The sequence below is a fragment of the Aricia agestis genome, chromosome 10 (genome assembly GCF_905147365.1).
Source record: "Aricia agestis chromosome 10, ilAriAges1.1, whole genome shotgun sequence".
Taxonomy (NCBI): domain Eukaryota; kingdom Metazoa; phylum Arthropoda; class Insecta; order Lepidoptera; family Lycaenidae; genus Aricia; species Aricia agestis.
Genome location: NC_056415.1, coordinates 12531695 through 12552749, shown reverse-complemented (window position 1 = coordinate 12552749; position 21055 = coordinate 12531695). Strand labels below are relative to the sequence as shown.

Sequence of the window (21055 nt, the reverse complement as noted above, 5' to 3'; positions counted from 1 at the left end):
TCCTGACAGATGGTGCTACGATTAATTTGAAAAAAATTTTGTTATTCAATTCATGTGCTGATTAAAATATTAAATAAATAACACATAGGCTACAATTTTAACCGACTTTCAAAATGGGGGAGGTGTTATGTTCGTTTTCTTATATTCAACGATTACTCCGCCGTTTGTTAACCGATTTTCAAAATTTTTCTTTTGGTATATAGGGTATCATCCCAATTTGGTATTATATTCAGAAAAGTGGTGATCTGATGAAGGATCCATAAGTAATCGAGGGAACTCCTCAAAACTTATAGGGAAACATATGGTGACTCCGGTTTCGTGAGAAGTATTCTAAGCATATGCTACCAACAAGTAAGATTTTGCACCGAGATATACCTGGTATACCGTGGTTCGGAAGGTGCTGAGAGAATTCCTGATTCTTTATAGATACAAGTTTGGGAGTTTCGGCGTTGTTTTAAGAACAGAAAGCATATGCTACTATGCAAATTACATTCTTCATCATCATCATCATCATCATCACTACCATATTATACCATTTCATAGTCTTTTAGATCGAGACTCGAGTTTGTCAAGCGATAATTAAAAAAAATCTATATCTACCTAATATTATAAACCTGAAGAGTATGTTTGCTTGAACGCGTCAATCTCAGAAACTACAGGTCCGATTTAAAAACTTATCTCAGTGTTAGATAGATCATTTATCGAGTAAGACTCATCATTTATCGAGAAGGTTATATTATATTATTACTCTAAGACTAATACGACAGAAGAAACTCAGGAAAATGTGGGAAAAACGGGGGATATATTTTTTATGGGAAAATGTACCTACGGATTCTGTAAAATTTCTAATTTACGCGGGCGAAGCCGCGCGGGACATCTAGTTTAAATTTAAAAAATGTCTTATTAAATTTCGTTTTAAAATTTCCCGTTACGGAATACGGTCGTTTTGAAAGATAATACGGAAATGTCATAAACACTTGACATTTGTCGACAATACGGGTGTGTTCCAAAACGGTAACATTGTGCTATCCAGTGCATAGATAATAGAATATAGTGCGACTCACTGAGATTTGATTGGCTACCGAGTCGTCAGATGACGCATACTAGAAACCTGTTCAGAGTTTAAGAATATACCCTATTATTATTAGAGAGATTGTCTAATGGCCAAGCCTATTTTTCTGAGATAACGTTTTAGTATTTTTTATTTATAGAAAACACATAGCTCAGTTGTTTAGCCATGGTGGTGAAGGTTTATATTAGTGGAATTTCAGGGAACAAAGAGGTAAGCATCCACCCATAACTTGTTAAGAATGCAGGACTTTCTGATTATCTTTTTGTTGTGATTCATAACCGGATTTTTTAACTTCCATGTAATTTTACTATGCAGGTGAAAAAGAGACAACAGCGAGTGTTAATGATATTAGATTCGAAGAACATAAAGTATGAAATTATTGACATAACAGAGCCGGGCCGAGAGTCTGACAAAGACTTTATGCAAAACAATTCGAAGTCTAACGGCGCTACTGTTAGTGATTCCAATCCGCGCTCGCCGCTCCCTCCGCAAGTTTTCAACGAAGAAGAGTACTGTGGAGTAAGTACAATGCATTTGCATTTTACCAGAATCGTTTGATGACATTACCAGAGCAAAGTACTGTGTAAAAAATACAAAAAAAATTTAATCAGAACTTTGCCTTTTCAGGATTATGATCAGTTTGATTTAGCAAATGAATTAGACACCTTGGAACAGTTTCTTAAACTAGAAACTCCCCCAGAACCTGCACAACCAGAAGAAACGGTAAAATATTTTTTATATGAAATATTATATTCCACTTATAACTTTATTGTGCATCTAGTGTTACACAGCCATAAAAGATATATCTAATTATAAATAAGGTAGCATTCAGTTTAAAATTAATCTTACAGGTTGCTGTCAACGGAGATGCAAAATTAAGTGATAAGGGATCAAAGGAGAATTCACAGGAAAGGGAGAGCGTAGAGAGAGTGGCCGAGGAACCAAAACCTGAAGCCGAGGATAGTGCACCAAAAGAGGATAAAGTCGCAGAAGAACCAAAGGAGAAGGAAACATCAAATGAGAGCCCAGAAGAGGAAAAGAAAGAGGATGAAAGAGAAAAGACTCCTGAAGAAACTGAAAAGCCCCCAGAACAAATTGAATCGAACGCTATAAAAGATGTCACAACAATGTCCAACACTGATGTAGTATTGAAAGAAAACGGGTCTGCAGGCTCCCGGGAGGCTTCACAAGAGAAAGAAGTAGAAGTCAAAGAGAAGGAAAGCCCATCCGAAACTCTTATACAAAGTGAGCAGGTGGCCGCAGCTGAGTAATGCTAGCTTGTAAGCATGTTGTCAGCTCAAATCACACTTATAGTTGTAAGTGAACACTACCCATTAATCTCACTATTTATGAAGCATCTATCATTTATTTGCGTCTATAACTTGATGTACATAATTATACACATTTTATATTTCAAGTTAGCTCTCGCTTGTATGAAATTCTCTCACATAGTGGCCTAATCAGTATATAAAAGTATTCATAATTTTGTTAACTTAAAATTATTGTTGAATATGAAATCAGGTATTCGTCAAGTATTATTTTTAAGATTTTAATTGCCATGTTAAGCTTTCATTAGGATAAAAGAGTATAGAATATATTTATTCGACAAATTCTATTGGATATTGGAATGTGTGCTCACTGGATAACATGACACTAGCATTATAGATTTGATCGAGGTGCTGAGCTTGAGTCCATGTGAATCTAATGAATTCATAAATGAACTGCTTTTTATAATTTTTTTCTTCAAATTCTTTTTTTATTTATATAACCATTTAATCAATTATACTGTTAAAGACATTTTTTAATTTACTAATTTTTTCATATTATGAATTATATTAAACAATTATAAAAACACTGTAATTTCATTTCAAAACTACACAGTTACTGTTAAAATTTGTCCTTCCGTTGCTAGATGAGTTGGCAGCACAGTTTCAGTTAGGATTTTCCAACTTCTTTTCCCACAGGTCACGAGAAAATATGGAAATGCTGTAATATAAGCATTTACTTTCTGTCGTTATGAACAAAATATAGTATTATCATAGACCAAATTATAGTATTATGGACAAAGGGTAGAATATAACTATTGTAGTTATCACACACAATATAGCAACTGTAGTCTGTATTACCACTTTCCAGGGTAATTCATTTTTTTTGAGCTAAATGTTTGAGAAATAAAATAAAAAAACTTCACTTTATTTGTACATATTGTATTCATATTGAGCAAAATAAATCACTGTACATATAAAAATGAACTAATGATATCAATAAAAACATGGAATAACAGATTATAAAATATATAACAGATTAAAAACTAACTCTCTTGGGTACAGTCTAGTAAGTCTAAATGTAATGGAAACCGTGCAGGTTTCATATTGTTTTCTTGGAGACCGGCGAAGGTGGGTTGCTTAGGTCCCGGAGTGGTATTTCCCCAGTGACAATGTTGTGGTGGATCAGGTCGGACTCGGGCAACTCATCGAGTAGACAAGCTTGTACATTCTTGTCCAATGTGACTAACTGCTGCCTGGAGCTCTTGTACTCCTCCATAAGGCTGAGATTCCTCTTGATCCCGTCGACCAATTTCACCACGGAGTATTCCCCCATAGCGGCGCCCTCTTGCAGCTTGGTGCCGGCGATTTTCGCGACGGACGACGTCTTGACGTCTGTGACGAGCTGGAACAGCCACTTCCGAAGGTTGTTGGCGATCGTCATCGGCCCCTCGTACTCGTTCGGAACTATCCCGTCCACTTCGGACTCGAAGAACGATAGCAGAGGGAACCAGATGCGTGTCCTGAAATTATAGAAAAACAATTTAGTAGTAATGAGTTAAAAGCTGAAGTATTTAAGATAATAATTATTAATAGTAAAGGAATCTTTGCACGTTTTAGTCTTTGTCTACCCTTCTTTATTCTAATACAATACATATTTAGAAGGGTAGCCAAAGACTAAAGCGTGCGAAGACTTCTATATTATTAATTATTATCTTAAACACTTCAGTCGAAGTATGATAAACAGTTTAGACCGAGTTAGATAAAATAAAAGACACGCTTGTTTTGGGGTTGTTTACGTGTTTAAATGCCACCTGTAGAATGTGTTTTGTTTGTGTCGTCTGGCCAATAGCTTCGGCATAAAAAAAATACGACAAAACCATAAACATTTAAAACCTTAAAAAACAGCAGGTTTTTTTAAAGGTTGGCTTTGCATTTATCTATAGAGTATCCTTTGTTTAGTAAGCGAAACGAAATAGTCGAGAGGACGAAGAGACGAGAGGGCTGTGTCTAGTTTTAATTACAACCAAATAACAATTTACTACGATTCGGAGCTCAGGCTTGGTCAGTCTTTGTCTAGTATTTGTGCTTAAGAATTATGACAATCAGGCAGGAGATTCTGTATGAATACAGGATTTCCTGTTTGTTTGGCAGTTTTTGGTTTAATTTAACACAGTTAACTTTAATTTCGTCAGTTTAGACGTTTGCGTATGCCACTAATGCCAAAGCGAAGAGCCGTATCATGAAAGCCGTTTTTCGCGGCGATCATCAACGTTGGTGTACTAACAACGTTAACAAAATGATGCATTGTAACTGAGGCATCGATATGCAGGCGTCAATAACGTACCTGGAGGAGTCATTCCTCATGAGCGCCTGGTTGTTGGACAACGTGTGGTAGTACAGGAACAGGCGCGATGTGATGTAGAAGGCTATGAACACGTCGATGGAGTAGTGCTCGTGCGCCGCCAAGATGAAGAATATCCCGAACATGTTCATCACCCACGTCAGGATGTGCAGCAGGTACAGACTGCGGGACGTGTCTGAAAAAAATAAATAATAAAATATCATTTTATTCAAAATAGGTATCATAAATACACTTTTTGAACGTCGTAGAAAGATAAAGAATAAACATTACAGCCCAATAGGTACATATTATAAATTATAAAGTCCGTATTACAGCACACCGTATTATGGATCTTTATTTAAGGCAGTAATAGGATTTAGGAACTTTAGGAAGTAAGGTAACCCGAAAAAATATCACCATATTTTTTCGGGCTTAAGTCTATCTAAGGCACTGACTGTTGCAGAAGTTTCGTCGAAATTGGTTTTGGAATGCATTGAGACGTTGAACATGCTAGGAAGGGATAACAAAATCCGCCAAGTATGGGTACCGGGCCACAGTAACGTCCCCAGCAACGAAACCGCAGACGAACTGGCTAAGCTTGGGCCGAAGGTCTCATATATGGCCCAGAACCGGTCTGCGGAATATCTCCCAGTAGGTACTACAAAGCAAGTGCTCGAGGAATGGGTTCGCGAACTAAGCAGAAAGCAATGGGTTGAGACCCGTGGCCTTGAACACTCCAAGGCAATAATTCTCAAGGCTTCAACAAGAAACTGTCAGAAATAGTTTACCATGGATAGGAATCAATTAAGAATCCTTAACAGACGCCTAACTGGGCACTGTAAGCTCAATAAGCACCTTATCAGAATAGGTGTTAGTTGCTTAACGACTTGCAGATTCTGCGAGGAGGACGAGACACCTATACAACTTCTCCTTGACTGTCCTGCTCTACAGAGCAGAAACAGGCACCTCAGTTGCTACGAATACTCATCCACAGAGGAAATTCGTGGCACCAACCCCAACCACATCGTTCAGTTTATGAGCATAAGGGTTGGGGACGGTACTCTAATGCGAAGGAGTCACAATAGACCCTCAAGGGTCGCAGTTACATCAGGGCTACTTGCCTTCAGCACAAAAAAATGTTACTAAGGGGTTTGAGACGAAACGGTTCAGTATTTTAGACGTTAAGGTGGAAACAGATGTCAAAATTAGGTATTTGACGAACTCGGAAGAAAAAAAGCTAGGCTGCGCGGATAGATGTCGCTGGCAGCTACATCATGCATCGCGCTAACGGTTTTAAAACATTGTTACTAACATTAAAGCTCAGCAGTAGTTCATCTTTCTTGGCTGTAACATAATATAGAAATAAGTATCAAAATGTAACTTATGCCCTATAAACATTGCAAGTTGAAACAATAACATAATGAACCGAGTATATAACGTCAGCCGTAGCAAGAGTTTATCAAACACATGCGTAATATCATCAATTTATCAGTATTCCGTAACAACATTATGTTACGAGAGTAATCACTCATGATAAGCTGCACAAAACCTTGTTCATGGGCCATGGCATGGCGTTGTCCGATCCTAAAGCCTCCCCTACACAGGCGCGTTATTATCGGTTTATAATATCGTATGCGTTATTGCGTTTTTTTTTATGAAATAAGGGGGCAAACGAGCAAACGGGTCACCTGATGGAAAGCAACTTCCGTCGCCCATGGACACTTGGACGCATCAGAAGAGCTGCAGGTGCGTTGCCGGCCTATTAAGAGGTAATAGGGGAGAGTAGGGATAGGAAGGGAAGGGAATAGGGGAGAGTAGGGAAGGGAATAGGGAAGGGTAGGGAAGGGATTAGGGAAGGGTAGGGAAGGGATTAGGGAAGGGTAGGGAAGGGATTAGGGAAGGGTAGGGAAGGGATTAGGGAAGGGTAGGGAAGGGATTAGGGAAGGGTAGGGAAGGGATTAGGGTAGGGGGATTGGGCATCCGGTAAACTCACTCACTCGGCGAAACACAGCGCAAGCGCTGTTTCACGTCGGTTTTCTGTGAGAACGTGGTATTTCTCCGGTCGAGCTGGCCCATTCGTGCCGAAGCATGCCGCCAACACGTGCCGTTCGTCTGTAAGCGCTCTAACTAGGAAGCAATTGGCGATATGTCTATGACCTACATTGATAAAATATGTAATATTTATTATATTATCAATATCATTATCTATTTAGAGAATGGCGTGACGTCAACTACTACAAAATATGTTTATCAAAATTCAAAACAAAACTTATTATTTTAGTTAACTTTTAAGCAAACGCACACTGTACAATATGTAGGTCATGATTCATAATAGTCTGCAGTTGCTCTAGATTCTATTTAATTGACAAAGTAATTAGAAACCCTGGAAGCATCATAGGTAATTTGCTAAGCTCATAGGTTTTACCCATCCATGCGAATGTGTGACTGTCTGTCTGTACTCTGTATCCAGTATAATATAGTCTTAGATACTCTATACAAGGATCCGCGCAACAGATTTAAGTATATTTAAATTCGCTATGATACTTTCGGTCCTGGGAAAAGTTTGGATAGTATTTGTTCTGGGATTACTATAGCATCAGCATGCCACGTTCATCATTATTTGTATTTTAGTCAAAAATTTACACGTGGTGCTACAAAATAGCTTATCTGGCAAGCAGCACCAGAAGAAATGTCAGAATCTTATTTACAATGTTCTACAAATTAGCATAATAATTTTGGCCTCGTATTCTATCATACGTCAGCCTATACTGGCATTTTGACACTAATTATTATACTTATGCTTTCCTGTCTTACCGAACAATAAAATCGGGTGTTTTAGTACAAAATTTGGCAGAGCCCTTGAACAATAGATAGATAGATCTACTAATAGGCAATATAACGTGTGCTTTATTCACTCCTTGTCATGAGTCATGACTCATGATTCACTCCTAGTGTGAGTAATCAAAAAAGTCAACGTGGACTGGATTGGCTCGCGTCCATTGAGTGGTTTAGATAAGATAGTAAGTAAGTAATTGTGGAACGTGGTTCCTCATATTATACGTACTTACTAATATTATAAATTTGAAAGTGTGTCGGTCTGTTTCCTGAATCCTGCTGAACCAATATTCATAATTTTTTTTTTAAGATAAGTACCTACTATGATCCCGGAAAATTTTACGCCCATGCCCACCTCAGTGCCCACGTTATGATTCATGAATCAATTTCGCCGGAATTAAGTTGCGTCGAACACAGTTAGCAGTTTATCAGATGATTAGTAGTTATTAGAAAATAAAAGTTCTAGGCCAACAATTTTAAATCAACACACGGGAAAATAATCCATTGTAAAACAACACTTTGACCTCAAGGAAACCTTAGATTTAAAACAAAAGAATGTATAAATGTGCCGCTTGATATAAATGGGTCATCTCATCGCCGCAGTCTCGACTGTCGAGTCTTTGTAGTTTCCATATAATTGTTGGTTTAATAAATTAATATTCATTTCATTCTTTAAAATTGCGACTGAAAACGTTACGAGCTTATACATATTTTTAAATTAGATGGTGGAAAGATAAAATTTTGTTTGATTGCAAGAAATATAAGTATAAGTATAATAAATAATAAGTACCTACACGAAATGTGCGGAACCCTACAATAAAAAAAATTACAATGCGCTTAGCCACTATACCAAGCTCTCTTGATTTATAATAATTTCAAAATCAATAAATTTTATTGACACATACATATACAATATTATGACCCATATAATATGGTAGTTGGTAAGTAATAGCTTTCTTTACGCGTTGGGGATTTTCTCGAGTCAGTAGTGACTAGTAAATAGTAATACTCTTGTGGTTATTTATTGCAAGTCTTTGTACATTGTTGTTACAATTCAAATCTCGCTGTGTTCAGCGAGATTCGTGAGCCATAACAAAATTATGAACGTTTTAAAGTCACGCTTATATATATTATGTAAGTATAAAACTTTTATAGCGATCGCAATAAAAAGCAAAACATTTTTACGAACAGTAACTTTAACATTTTACCTGATCATTGATATCTGAGCAATTGCAAGTTAATGGGAGGGCCATGCTTCGGCACGGATGGGCCGGCTCGACCGGAGAAATACCACTGGCTCACAGAAAACCGGCGTGAAACAGCGCTTGCGGTGTCTTTCGCCGGAGGTTGGGCCTCCGGTAAACTCACTCACTCCCTACCCTATTCCCTTCCCTACCCTTCCTTACCCTTGCCTACTCTATTAGTTACCTCTTGAAAGGCCGGCAACGCACCTGCAGCTCTTCTGTTGTTGCGTGTTTCCATGGGCGACGGAAGTTGCTTTCCATTAGGTGACCCGTTTTCTCGTTTGTCCCCTTATTTCATAAAAAAAAGCCCATAGCATGACGAATAAGAAAATTGGCCATTTTACGCCTGTTTACTATGAAGCTGTGCTACCAGAACCTGCATAATTTAGAAGCATGACTTTCCCACGATAACAATTTGAAACTATCTCCCTTCTTTATCAGTTAATGAGAAGAATTGGATAAATTACTACCAGTATGGGCAAAAGCCATCACAAAATGTCTCATCCTTTCATATATTGGCCTTATCGGTGATGGCCCCCGCCGTTATGTATATTTAAAAGAAAATGCATTTTATGACGTCATGGAGATATAACATATTAATTATAGGTTTATAACATTACATTTAATAAATTCGACCCCAGTTGCATATAATTTGCATAATATCCAAATTCAACAATCATAGTATCATACTAGTTAATATTATATTAATGCGAAAGTGTGACTGTCTGTTACCTCTTTACGCCCAAACTAAGGCCCAATTTCACCAACGTATGTTAGTGTTAACAGCTTGTTAAAATGTCATGTCTTATCTTTCATTCATATGAAAAACGAAAGAGATAACGTGATAATAATTTGAGCATTAACTTTAACAGTTTTTGGTGAAATCTAAGTAGGTATCTGATGTTTCCTAGGTTTGTTATGGGTATACTTTGAGTCCCAGGAGAGGACAAGGATATTATTCATCCCAGAAAAACGTACGGTTCCCGCGCGATAACAAGTTTTGTCGCAACGGAGTTGCGGGCGTCATCTAGTCTAAATATTATTATAGCGAAAGTACCTATGGCTATGGAAAAGTTGCGTAGGTACCAACAAGAGAAAAATCTTAATTCATTGCCAGAACTCGGAAGAGACGATCGACGACTGGAAGTCTGCCAGATATCAATCTTTTTATTTTATTGATAGTTTTAAAATTGCAATGTGTCCAAAAAGTGTTTATGTAACATTGTTAAATCGAAGACTTCATTATTGAAATAGCTACAAATGATATCATTTCGCATATGTATTCAGGTACAATATGTACCTGAATACATACTTGTAAGCAATAACAAATAGCTAATTACTAATACATAACAATTAACAACTTTGTAGAGCATACTAAACACAATAATATCTAACTATTCTAGGTTTTAAGGAGATAAAGTCAATAATATTAGGGACCAGGGTAGGTACATAGAATTTATCGTTAAATTCTCTGATTCAATTAATTAACGTACAGGGCCTCTATCATGAGCTCTTAAATCCATTCTCTTAACGTCCTTATACTGACTGTATAACGACGTAAAGTGAATGGATTTAAGAGCTCATGATAGAGGCCCAGGAAATGAATAAGAAATAACATCAACCTACATTGCATATGTTAATACAATCACAACATAAATAAATTATGTACTTAATGCATAATTTCATATTAATGACTACATTTACATAACCGTCGAGACTCGAGAGCGATATTTTCATACGATCTAAGCCAGTGTTTTTCAACGTTGGTGATGGTATGAAAAAATATTACGCTTTTTTAGGGTTCCATACTCAAAGGGTAACGGGACCCTATAATTACAAAGACTTCGATGTCTGTCCGTCTGTCTGTCTCCAGGCTGTATCTCAAGAACCGCTATAGCTAGACTTCTGAAATTTTTACAGATTGTGTATATCTGTTGCCGATATAACAACAAATACAAAAAATAAAATAAATTAAATATTTAAGGGGGGCTCCCATACAACAAACGTGATTTAATGCTATTTTTTGCTCGATATCAATAATTGCAACACAAAGGCACTTGAAATATTCACGAAATACTCAGTTCTATTTGTACTTTAATAATCAATAATAAAATGTGAATAAAAATAAATAAATAAATAAAACCATACAAAAAACACAATTTTCAGCCTATTTTTGCTCTATTGTGGTAAGGATTACGAAACCCTTCGTGCGCGAGTCTAACTCGCACTTGACCGGTTTTTATCATGGTATGTACCTATGTTATTAAAATATATAATATCCCTTTGTTATCATCAAAAAGATTGACAAATTAAACTGAGAGTTTTCTCAGTTTAATTTGTCAATCTTTTTAATGTTTACTGTTTTTCTTACGGAAATAATTTTCTCCACCTCTGACGACCCGTATAGAGGCTTAGCTTAGCTTAGTCTAGCGACCCTCGGGTTGAAAAACACTGATCTAAGCGATTTAGAGCGTGCGCAATGCTCAATGGTTGTTTCCGTAAACTATGACATGTTATTATGTTTGCGATGGCTCATGGCACCGTTTCAATGCAACACAGATATTATAACTACGTGACGAAACGATTTGTTTACATGTCGTTTACAAAGTTGTATAATGGACTGGAACGTGAAATTCCACAGATCTAACAGTTCTAAATAGGAAAATACGAAAGGTCGTATCAGAGGTATCTTTTATGAGTCTTAACTTAGGATCGTTTTTCTATTAGTCCTTTTCGTGCTTTATTACATAACTAGCTGTTGCCCGCGACTTCGTCCGCGTGGACTTCAGTTTATAGCGCGCGGTGTCAATAAAATTGGTGTCAAAAGCTTTTTCGAAACCCTGGTACCCCTTAAATCAAAATACCCAAAACAGCCGTGTAGTGTGCACATAATATGATTTTTTTTAAATAAACTTTTTTATATCAAGCTTATTTAGCGTTACACAACTTAGCTGCATAATGCATTTATATAATGCATTAGCTTTGCCCAATACCCATAAAGTATAAACTATTTAGTATTTATTATTGGTAGACTGTTGTTTCTGATATCTATGTTGGTACGTGAGTTATTTAATAACATGTATAACAATCGAAAGAATCGAAATATTAACTAAACATGGTACCGCCTCTTATAGAAATACATATGAGCAAGCGATAGCGCGATCTAGGCGACTCTTGGCGCCATCTGTTCCAGTTTTTGGAACTAACTTAATTTGAACAAATTTACGCATAAACACCCCCTTACAACCCCTTTTTCCAGTAAGAAGTAGCCTATGTCCTTTCTCAGGCTTTAGACTATCTGTATAAAAAAAATTTCATTACAATGGGTTCAGTAGTTTTGGGGCTGTTGTTTTTGAATTTGATATCTAAGTTGGTAGGTGAGTTATTAGTTAGTGACGTGCATAACAATCGAAAGAATCGAAAAATCTGATTCAGCATGGTACCACCCCTTAAAGAAATACGCATGAGCAAGCAATAGCGCGATCTAGTGGACTCTTGGTGCCATCTGTTTTGAGTTTTTGGAACTAACTTAATTTGACCAAATTTACGCATTTTCACCCCCTTACAACCCTTTTTTCCAGTTAAAAAGTAGCCTATGGCCTTTCTCAGGCTTTAGACTATCTGTGTACAAATTTCATTACAATCGGTTCAGTAGTTTTGGCGTGAAAGCGAGACAGACAGACAGACAGACAGAGATACTTTCGCATTTATAATATTAGTATAGATATTATATTTCATCGAGCGCTCAGTGACAGTGCCAGGCCCAGGGGTACTGAACTGATGTGGCAGAAAAAAAGGCAACTTTAAATGGACTATCCATTCAGTCATTTTACTTCAAAGCTTCAAAAAAAAGTTAAAGGCTCTCTCAGAAGTAAAATACCTCCGAAAGGTTCACAACTCATTCATTATATTTTAATGAATGACTTGTTTACTTTCAAAACTTACATTCAGTGATGAAGAAGTTGAGCAGCGTCAACGCAACAGTGTGCCCGGAGAACATGTAGTCTCCGCAAGTCCGGACTCCTCTCACGGACATGCCCGCTCCGCTCCATATTTCGTACGCCTGGCGCAGCCGTCGGCCCCATATGGTGAGGTCGTCAGCCGGCGGGTAGAACCGCGGCTCGCACTTGAGATGCGACCCCGGCACCGACAGCGAGGTGATCAGCATCGTGAAACATCGCAGCAGGAACACCGTGCCCGCCAGCGCGAAGAAACGTCTCAGGATTATAAACCTGCAGAGAATTATTTCAATCAATGACATTCTAAGGCCTGCCATAGACGGACCGCATCTTGCAGTCGAACCAATGAATAATAATTATAATAATAATGATTTATTTTCTCACCACAAGATTCAATTACATAATTAACTTAGACTATAATATAACAATCTTAGGTTGTTGTGGGAGACTGGTGCCTAAACTGGGCGTGAGCCTGTACTTCAGGACACCAGGCCTCAATCCCAAATATACACTTTACACAGTCTTGGTTACATTAGTGCGGTTACAGAACGACATCTTGGTAACTGGTGAAGTCGGGTTAGTGAGTGTGTGTGTGTATGTGTTTGTGTATGTGTTTGTGTGTTAGTGAGTGTGCGTGTGTGTGTGTGTGTGTGTGTGTGAGTGTGCGTGTGTTTGGTATACTATTCTGGTATTGCAATTAATTTTTCAGTGGTCTCATAATTCAGATTTATAAGCCAATTTGTTACTCTACTTTTGCAGACAGATTTTGTGGCGTTATATATGTGTTCATGCATGTTGATTCTATTGTAGAGGTAGCCCCCAATGAAGCAGAAGAAACGGTTAGCAAATCGGGTACGAAAAAGGTTGTTGCCTACGGGCTTATGTCTTCTCTTTCCGGAGTGAGAGGAAGGGTCGTATGGTAGGAGATCATGCTGCTTGACAACTGTGTGGAGTATGAAAAGTTGTCGCACAGTTAATACCTTAGTCTTCCTATAAAGGTCTTCAGTTGGGAATAGATATGGTAGGCCATACAGGACTTTGAGGACGGCTCTTTGGGCTCTCTCTAGTTGAAAAAGAGTAGATTTGTGGGTGCCACCCCACGTTGGTATGCAGTAAGTAAGCAGGGATTGGCAGAGTGTGTGGTAGACTATTTTTCTGATAGCTTCATCCGCAACTTGCCGTAGGTTTTTAAGGGTGGGAATCATTTTACTAATTCTGGAAGTAAGGGCCTCGATGTGCGGATGGAAGCTAAGAGAGGAATCCAATATGACACCAAGGTATTTAGTAGAGGCAGTTTTCTCTAATGTTCTGCAAGAACACTGCCTAGCGGGCGTACCTGTCCGCCCGCTAAGCAGTGCTCCAGGAGAACACTGCTTAGCGGGCGGACAATAAGGAAACAGATGGAGGCGACATAACTACAAAAAAGTGTGGCCGGCGCCATATTGCCAAGAACTAAACATGGCGGTCTATAGTGATGGGACACTCGGTTGATATTTGTTGAGGACATCGATAAACTAACATGTTATAAGTGAGCGTCCTGTTATATTATATATTATATTGATATCAAAAATGATTTTTTTATCTATATATATAAAAATCAATTGCTGTTCGTTAGTCTCGCTAAAACTCGAGAACGGCTGAACGGATTTATCTTATCTTGGTCTTGAATTATTCGTGGAGGTCTAGGGAAGGTTTAAAAGGTGAGAAAAATTCGAATAATTGCCGGGAAAATCCTCAAAACAGCATTTTTCTATTTCCCATACAAACGTTTTCTAAATAAAATGGAGAGTCAATTTGTAATTTATTACCGCTGCATAAAGTTCAAATTCGCGTGCGCGTTGGAGGACCTAATATCGCGTTCTGAAACTCAACAAAAGTGAAAGTGAATCGCGAACGCGACAAAATTGCATAGTCTCAAAATACATAGTACATAAATAAACACAATTTTAGCTAACTTCAGTTGTTACTCTGTCCGATTATTTTTTTATTTTAGCTAACTTAAGTTGTTACTCTGTCCGATTATTTTTTTAATAAGACTATATAGAAATCGAAAGATAAATCTATATATATAAAAATCAATTGCTGTTCGTTAGTCTCGCTAAAACTCGAGAACGGCTGAACGGATTTATCTTATCTTGGCCAATTTTGATGAAATTTTTTGTGTGTGTTCGTGGAGATTCGAGAATGGTTTAGATTTACAGTTTGGTCTACTGGAAAATGTTTTTTCAATTAATTTCTTATTTATAAGGAGTTGTTGATTTTGGAATGTTTTACATTAGATCCGGCGGACGGCGCTATCATCGCATTCAATATTATTCTATTTCAATTTTAGTTTGTCCTGACAGATGGTGCTACGATTAATTTGAAAAAAATTTTGTTATTCAATTTATGTGCTGATTAAAATATTAAATAAATAACACATAGGCTACAATTTTAACCGACTTTCAAAATGGGGGAGGTGTTATGTTCGTTTTCTTATATTCAACGATTACTCCGCCGTTGGTTAACCGATTTTCAAAATTTTTCTTTTGGTATATAGGGTATCATCCCAATTTGGTATTATATTCAGAAAAGTGATGATCTGATGAAGGATCCATAAGTAATCGAGGGAACTCCTCAAAACTTATAGGGAAACATATGGTGACTTCGGTTTCGTGAGAAGTATTCTAAGCATATGCTACCAACAAGTAAGATTTTGCACCGAGATATACCTGGTATACTGTGGTTCGGAAGGTGCTGAGAGAATTCCTGATTCTTTATAGATACAAGTTTGGGAGTTTCGGCGTTGTTTTAAGAACAGAAAGCATATGCTACTATGCAAATTACATTCTTCATCATCATCATCATCATCATCACTACCATATCATAGTCTTTTAGATCGAGACTCGAGTTTGTCAAGCGATAATTAAAAAAAATCTATATCTACCTAATATTATAAACCTGAAGAGTATGTTTGCTTGAACGCGTCAATCTCAGAAACTACAGGTCCGATTTAAAAACTTATCTCAGTGTTAGATAGATCATTTATCGAGTAAGACTCATCATTTATCGAGAAGGTTATATTATATTATTACTCTAAGACTAATACGACAGAAGAAACTCAGGAAAATGTGGGAAAAACGGGGGAAATATTTTTTATGGGAAAATGTACCTACGGATTCTGTAAAATTTCTAATTTACGCGGGCGAAGCCGCGCGGGACATCTAGTATTATATAAAAAAATATCATTTTTGCCTATTTTGTCTCTATGTATTATAGTACATAGAGACAAAATAGGCAAATATGGCTTTTTTTTATATAGGAGCCTCCTTAATTTTAATAAAACTATTTAATTTATTTTAAGTTTATTAATTATTATTTAAGTTGCCATTATTGATATCGGCAAAAATTACCAAAAAATCGGACAAATACTAGTTGTACTCGCGCACGAAGTGTTTACAGTTTATTTTAATTTTACCATCAATTATTATTATTATTAAAGTATGTATACAACGAGTATTTTGTGAACATTTCAAGTGCCTATTTTTTTCGCGATATATCGAGACCGATATTGATTTTTTTTCAAATATCGATGTATCGATATATCGATATTTTCTTTCAATTTCGACATCCCTATAATACGACACTTTGACAGTTTATGTACCTCGGAGAACCGGAACATAAAATGGCGGACCGGCCACAGTATTTTTATTTGGTAGAGACCATTATAAAAGTCAATGAGTCGAACTGACTGCAAAATGCGGTCACCGCACGGCGATCTGCAGTTTTTATAGTAAATTCATATCCGCAAATCTCAATACACTGGCTGTTCGAGCAGATCAGAGAGTACCAACGCGACCGCTCTAGAGTAGTTGGTCCCGACTGCAAGTTGCGGTCTGCCTATGGCAAGTCTAATATAACATTATGTCGCGTAACATCGTTTCTTTTATTGCTATTTGAAGCTACACTCGCGCATAATAAATCCCGTAGAACCCATTGTTCATTTTCCCCCCCATAAAAAGAAGCCTATGTAAACTTTGTCTTACAATAAGTAGTTTGATGAAGTTTCATCACTTTTGTTAAATTAGCTACTATGAGAAATGATGATTGGATGACTAAAAATATAATTTTAATGAATTTAGATAATAATTGTCTGTATTATGAATGTAACTGTCTGCAAAACAAAAAGTTATTATAGTTTATAATAACGATGTAATCTTAAAAAAGGAAAATAAATATTCATGTTTTGTTTAATTAAATTATTTTCCTTAGTATGACATTATCATGTTTAATTAAATTTGTCCTCTACATTTACTTCTTTCAGAAAGCATTGTTTATTTGCAATGTGTAAATAAATTTATTGCCTCTTATAAATATTACTACATATTTAAGGGTGTTCACTGCGTTAAGCGTGCGCCCGGCGCGGCCACCCGCGAGGCGTGCTTGTTTCATGTCATCCCATAGAGCAGCGCTGCGTGAGGCGGTTCAGCCGTCGCACGACGACTATGGCGAGCGCACGGCGCGGGCGCCCGCACCGGGCACACGCTCAACGCAGCGAACGACATAAGTTTATAAATTACAACATTTTTACAACTTATCTATCAGAACAAAAGTCATGGAATACGGTATCTATTCTTTGCAAAATAATGACTGTACTTTACTCTGTGACTCACAGTTCACAATAATATTATGAATTATTATCAATCTTGAACTTTGGTATCTTACACAAAAACTGACTTACTGTCCATTTTGTACCTTCACATAATTATAATTGTATATTATGTTTTTCATTCATATCCATTTAATTTTTATTTTAGACAATAGGCCCTTTTAATACAATTTTACTAGTATGTTGTAAAATAATGTACAGAATCAGTAGATTTAGAAAAAAAAAATCACTGACCTGTGTTTATGGAAGAATAGCACAATCAGCCATATGGCCATCAATAAGGATCCTGTTATTTCGCACATATCAAAAGCCCATGGAATGTGTGGAACATTATCTAAAAAGAGATCAGGAAGCGGTGGATATTTCTTCATGTCCGGCACTTTGTCGTGCACTATCACCATCACGACAGCCGTTACCCAAGTCACCAGGAAAACATAGCCTGAGAACAATACAATTTATAATATGAAACATCTACGTAGCATACTTGTGAAATAATTATTATAACTTTTAATGAAACGGGTAACATGCAATAATGATTTGTTGCTAAACTTACATTAAATAAAATTAGAGGGGGTTGCACCAACTAACTTTAACTATAACTACCTTTGCCTTTGAATCTTTGGTTAAAGCTAAATTTGGCGTCCTTACCTCCGCTCATATGTGAATTTCTCCAGTTAAAGTTAAAGCTAAAGGACGCCATATTTAACTATAAAAATAACTTTAACTTTAACCACGCCTCTGGTGCAACCCAATCTTAGTGGTTATAAAATAAGAGAATGTCAGGTTTTTTTTTTAATAAATTATTTTTAACGAATAAATAAAATAGCTGTATTCTTTACCTAATGCTATTGCTGTCTTCCACACCTCTGGCTTTAGCCTGGAGGCTTGTATGTCAGGTGTAAAATTCGAGACACATTCAGTATTCTTATCATAAAGCTCATTGTTTAACTGACTGTGTAAATTGTAGCTCAAATGAGACAGATTGGTGCCAAGAAAGTTTATATTAGTAGCTGGATTCTGAAGCACTTGGTCCTCGCGTAAACCCAGTTCGCACATTGCACTGCGATTCTTCTTTTGTATTTTTTTAACTAACAGAATAAACTTCTTTCTTTCACCTAGTTTTAATTGGTCGAATGGATAATCATAAAAATCACGATCAATTAAAGACAGCAGACATGGTCCGTCTATTTCATTAGTTTTACATATGTCTATCACAGTGCTTGATATATTTTCTTTATGTAGAAAATCCAGTATCTCTTTGTTGTTCCACTTAACAAAATCAACTTCCATTTTCGCAGCTAATGGTACACAAACACAATCAATTACGTTCTTTGTTATGAGAACAACATGAATTTTGTTTAGTACTTCAACAGATTGTCTTATTCATTTATGAATAAAATTATATTACGGTCGATATTTACGCTAGTTCTGTTAAGTTTTTAATTAGAAACTAAATAAACTTTAATTACAACAATTTCACACGGGTGTTTTATAGCAAATTGACGTATGATTGATATTTTGATTGACTTTGACTTTGACAAATGACAGCTGACGTTCACTTACTACGTCCTCTTCTTTTTTCTATAAATTTGCAAAGCTATAGGTCTACCAGGATCTGAAGGCTTTGGATGACAGATTAAAAAAAAATCATTTGCACTGTTAAATATGACTTTATGTATGATGATTGATGGCAGCGTTAGTTCCTTTTTTCGCTACAAGCTGCTGTATTGCTAGATTGTGCTAGAGTCAATTTAATTTCTCACTTTTTGCCATCAGATTCTGGTAGACCTAAAATCCAAAACTAATATAAACTATCCAATCCATAAAGAAATTGTGTTTCTACTTTCTGATAACTGATAGCAAGCGCTTATTAAGAATTCGCTTTACTAGTTAAGCGGATAAATAAAATGCTTACTAGTTACTACGTTCCGGGTTGCAACGATTATTTTTTTGCTTTTATATTGTTATTTGTTACACACAGTGCCGTCAAGCGTCAAATAGTGGAACCACTCGGGAAACAAAGACAACGTGAATCTTCCTACTTGATACTAGATGGCGTTAGGTGCGCGAGTACATGCGCGAATTTTGTAGAAACATTCCACACTTATTTACGTGAATCGGATACTTTCTGGAACTCGACTCGGCCCATATAAATAGCCGCAGGTAGACGAGCCAGTCGATCAGTTTCATCTTCAAGGCGACTTCGGAGTGAAAAAAAGTGATCGAGAGTGATACCTACGACTTGGCTACGACCTAGGACAGTGATAGTGCTTAGTGTTTTGGACCAAGTGCTAATGAATAAAGTCTTCAAGAGAGTCAGCAGGTCTTTCTCTCCAATTCCTTCGAACCCTAGCACTTAACAATATTTTATCCCTTATTCTTATGAAACGAAACTTTTAAACCTATCATTAATGGATATGTTACACTCAAAGACCGAAAACGCTCAATGAGCGGAAAAATTAGCTCACAATGCGTTGTGGTCACAGTGAAACAGCCACGATGCGAAATTCGCGTTGTGGCTATAATGAAAACGGCCACAACGCGTTCTGGCAATCACAAAAAGACCAAGAAGCGAAATTCGTGTCGTGGCTGATATGTTATTCGATTTTCTTGATTGATTAATCATTCATAGATATAGAAGCTTATAAAAGACATTGGAATTACCACGCGTACTACAAAATATATTTTCTTTTACCAAATCACTGCATTATCATTATTATTTATAAAATATCCATAGTTCCATACTATCCGTTATTTCTGTCTATCTGGCGCAACGTAGTTGCGGGCATCAACTAGTAGTATTATATTTAAAATAAGTATATAAATTAAAATAAAACTATATTGGACCGAAGTTCCTTGTCAATTTGTTTATCGCGGAGGAGCCGTACATTTTTCCGGGATAAAAAGTATCCTAATAATATATTGTCCTTTCTCGGGTCTCAAAGTATCCCCATACCCATACCAACTTTCATCAAAATCATATTAGTATGGAAGTATGGATTTGAAAATCACATTATTTAAAATATTTAATTTAATATGATTTATTTTATTATGGAATATGAAGTTTTTTGCCCGTCTTTTTAAATTTGACTTACTAAGGTCTACCAGAATCTGATTTCTATATATTTTTTCTAATTTTATTATTATTATTCCCCGTATTTCCTTATTTGATATTTCCCCATAATCAAGTTTTGTGTTAAATAATTCCATGATAAAGCAGTATTCAATATTTATGATATGTTTATGCTTCCCATAAATTAAATGACAAATACAAGAAATTAAAAGTTTTATTATGAATCAATTAACATGAAATAGGTAATATTCATAATCAAATTAAAAAAATGTGATGACAATAATAATCCGAAAGAAATAAAAATGTCTTTTGTAGACCACATATTAAAAATAAGAATGAAAAATATTCCCAATCTCACCAACAACTGTCAGTCAGTGTTGATTCTTTTTCAAAATATCTTGTTCTACTCTTACATTCATACGAAAAGAGAAAGAGATAACAAGATATTAATAAGGCCAATAAGTTTCACAGTTGTTGGTGAAATTGGCATAAAGTGTAATACTCGTATAATGACAACAACATAACATTCATACAATGACCAATAAACAAAACATTCAGCCCCATTTATGCCAGTCTGATTTAAAAGTAATCAATTATTATTAATCGTTTCTTCTA

At 36.4% G+C, this 21055-nt stretch overlaps 2 protein-coding genes across 2 annotated transcripts; one reads left to right on the top strand and one right to left on the bottom strand.

Annotated features, from left to right (window-relative positions):
* Positions 1–1121: 1121 nt before the first annotated feature.
* On the top strand, positions 1122–2924 carry LOC121731237 (SH3 domain-binding glutamic acid-rich protein homolog). The gene is made up of 4 exons (XM_042120593.1): positions 1122–1282; positions 1388–1591; positions 1700–1795; positions 1924–2924. Exons 1-4 carry the CDS (start codon positions 1238–1240, stop codon positions 2341–2343), a joined length of 765 nt encoding a protein of 254 aa, XP_041976527.1. The 5' UTR covers positions 1122–1237; the 3' UTR covers positions 2344–2924.
* A 339-nt stretch (positions 2925–3263) lies between these two features.
* Positions 3264–18829, bottom strand: LOC121730861 (sphingomyelin synthase-related 1-like). Its single transcript, XM_042120057.1, has 5 exons — positions 18207–18829; positions 17602–17806; positions 12706–12992; positions 4685–4877; positions 3264–3860 (listed from the first exon to the last, which is right to left on the bottom strand). Exons 1-5 carry the CDS (start codon positions 18655–18657, stop codon positions 3440–3442), a joined length of 1557 nt encoding a protein of 518 aa, XP_041975991.1. The 5' UTR covers positions 18658–18829; the 3' UTR covers positions 3264–3439.
* Positions 18830–21055: the final 2226 nt, after the last annotated feature.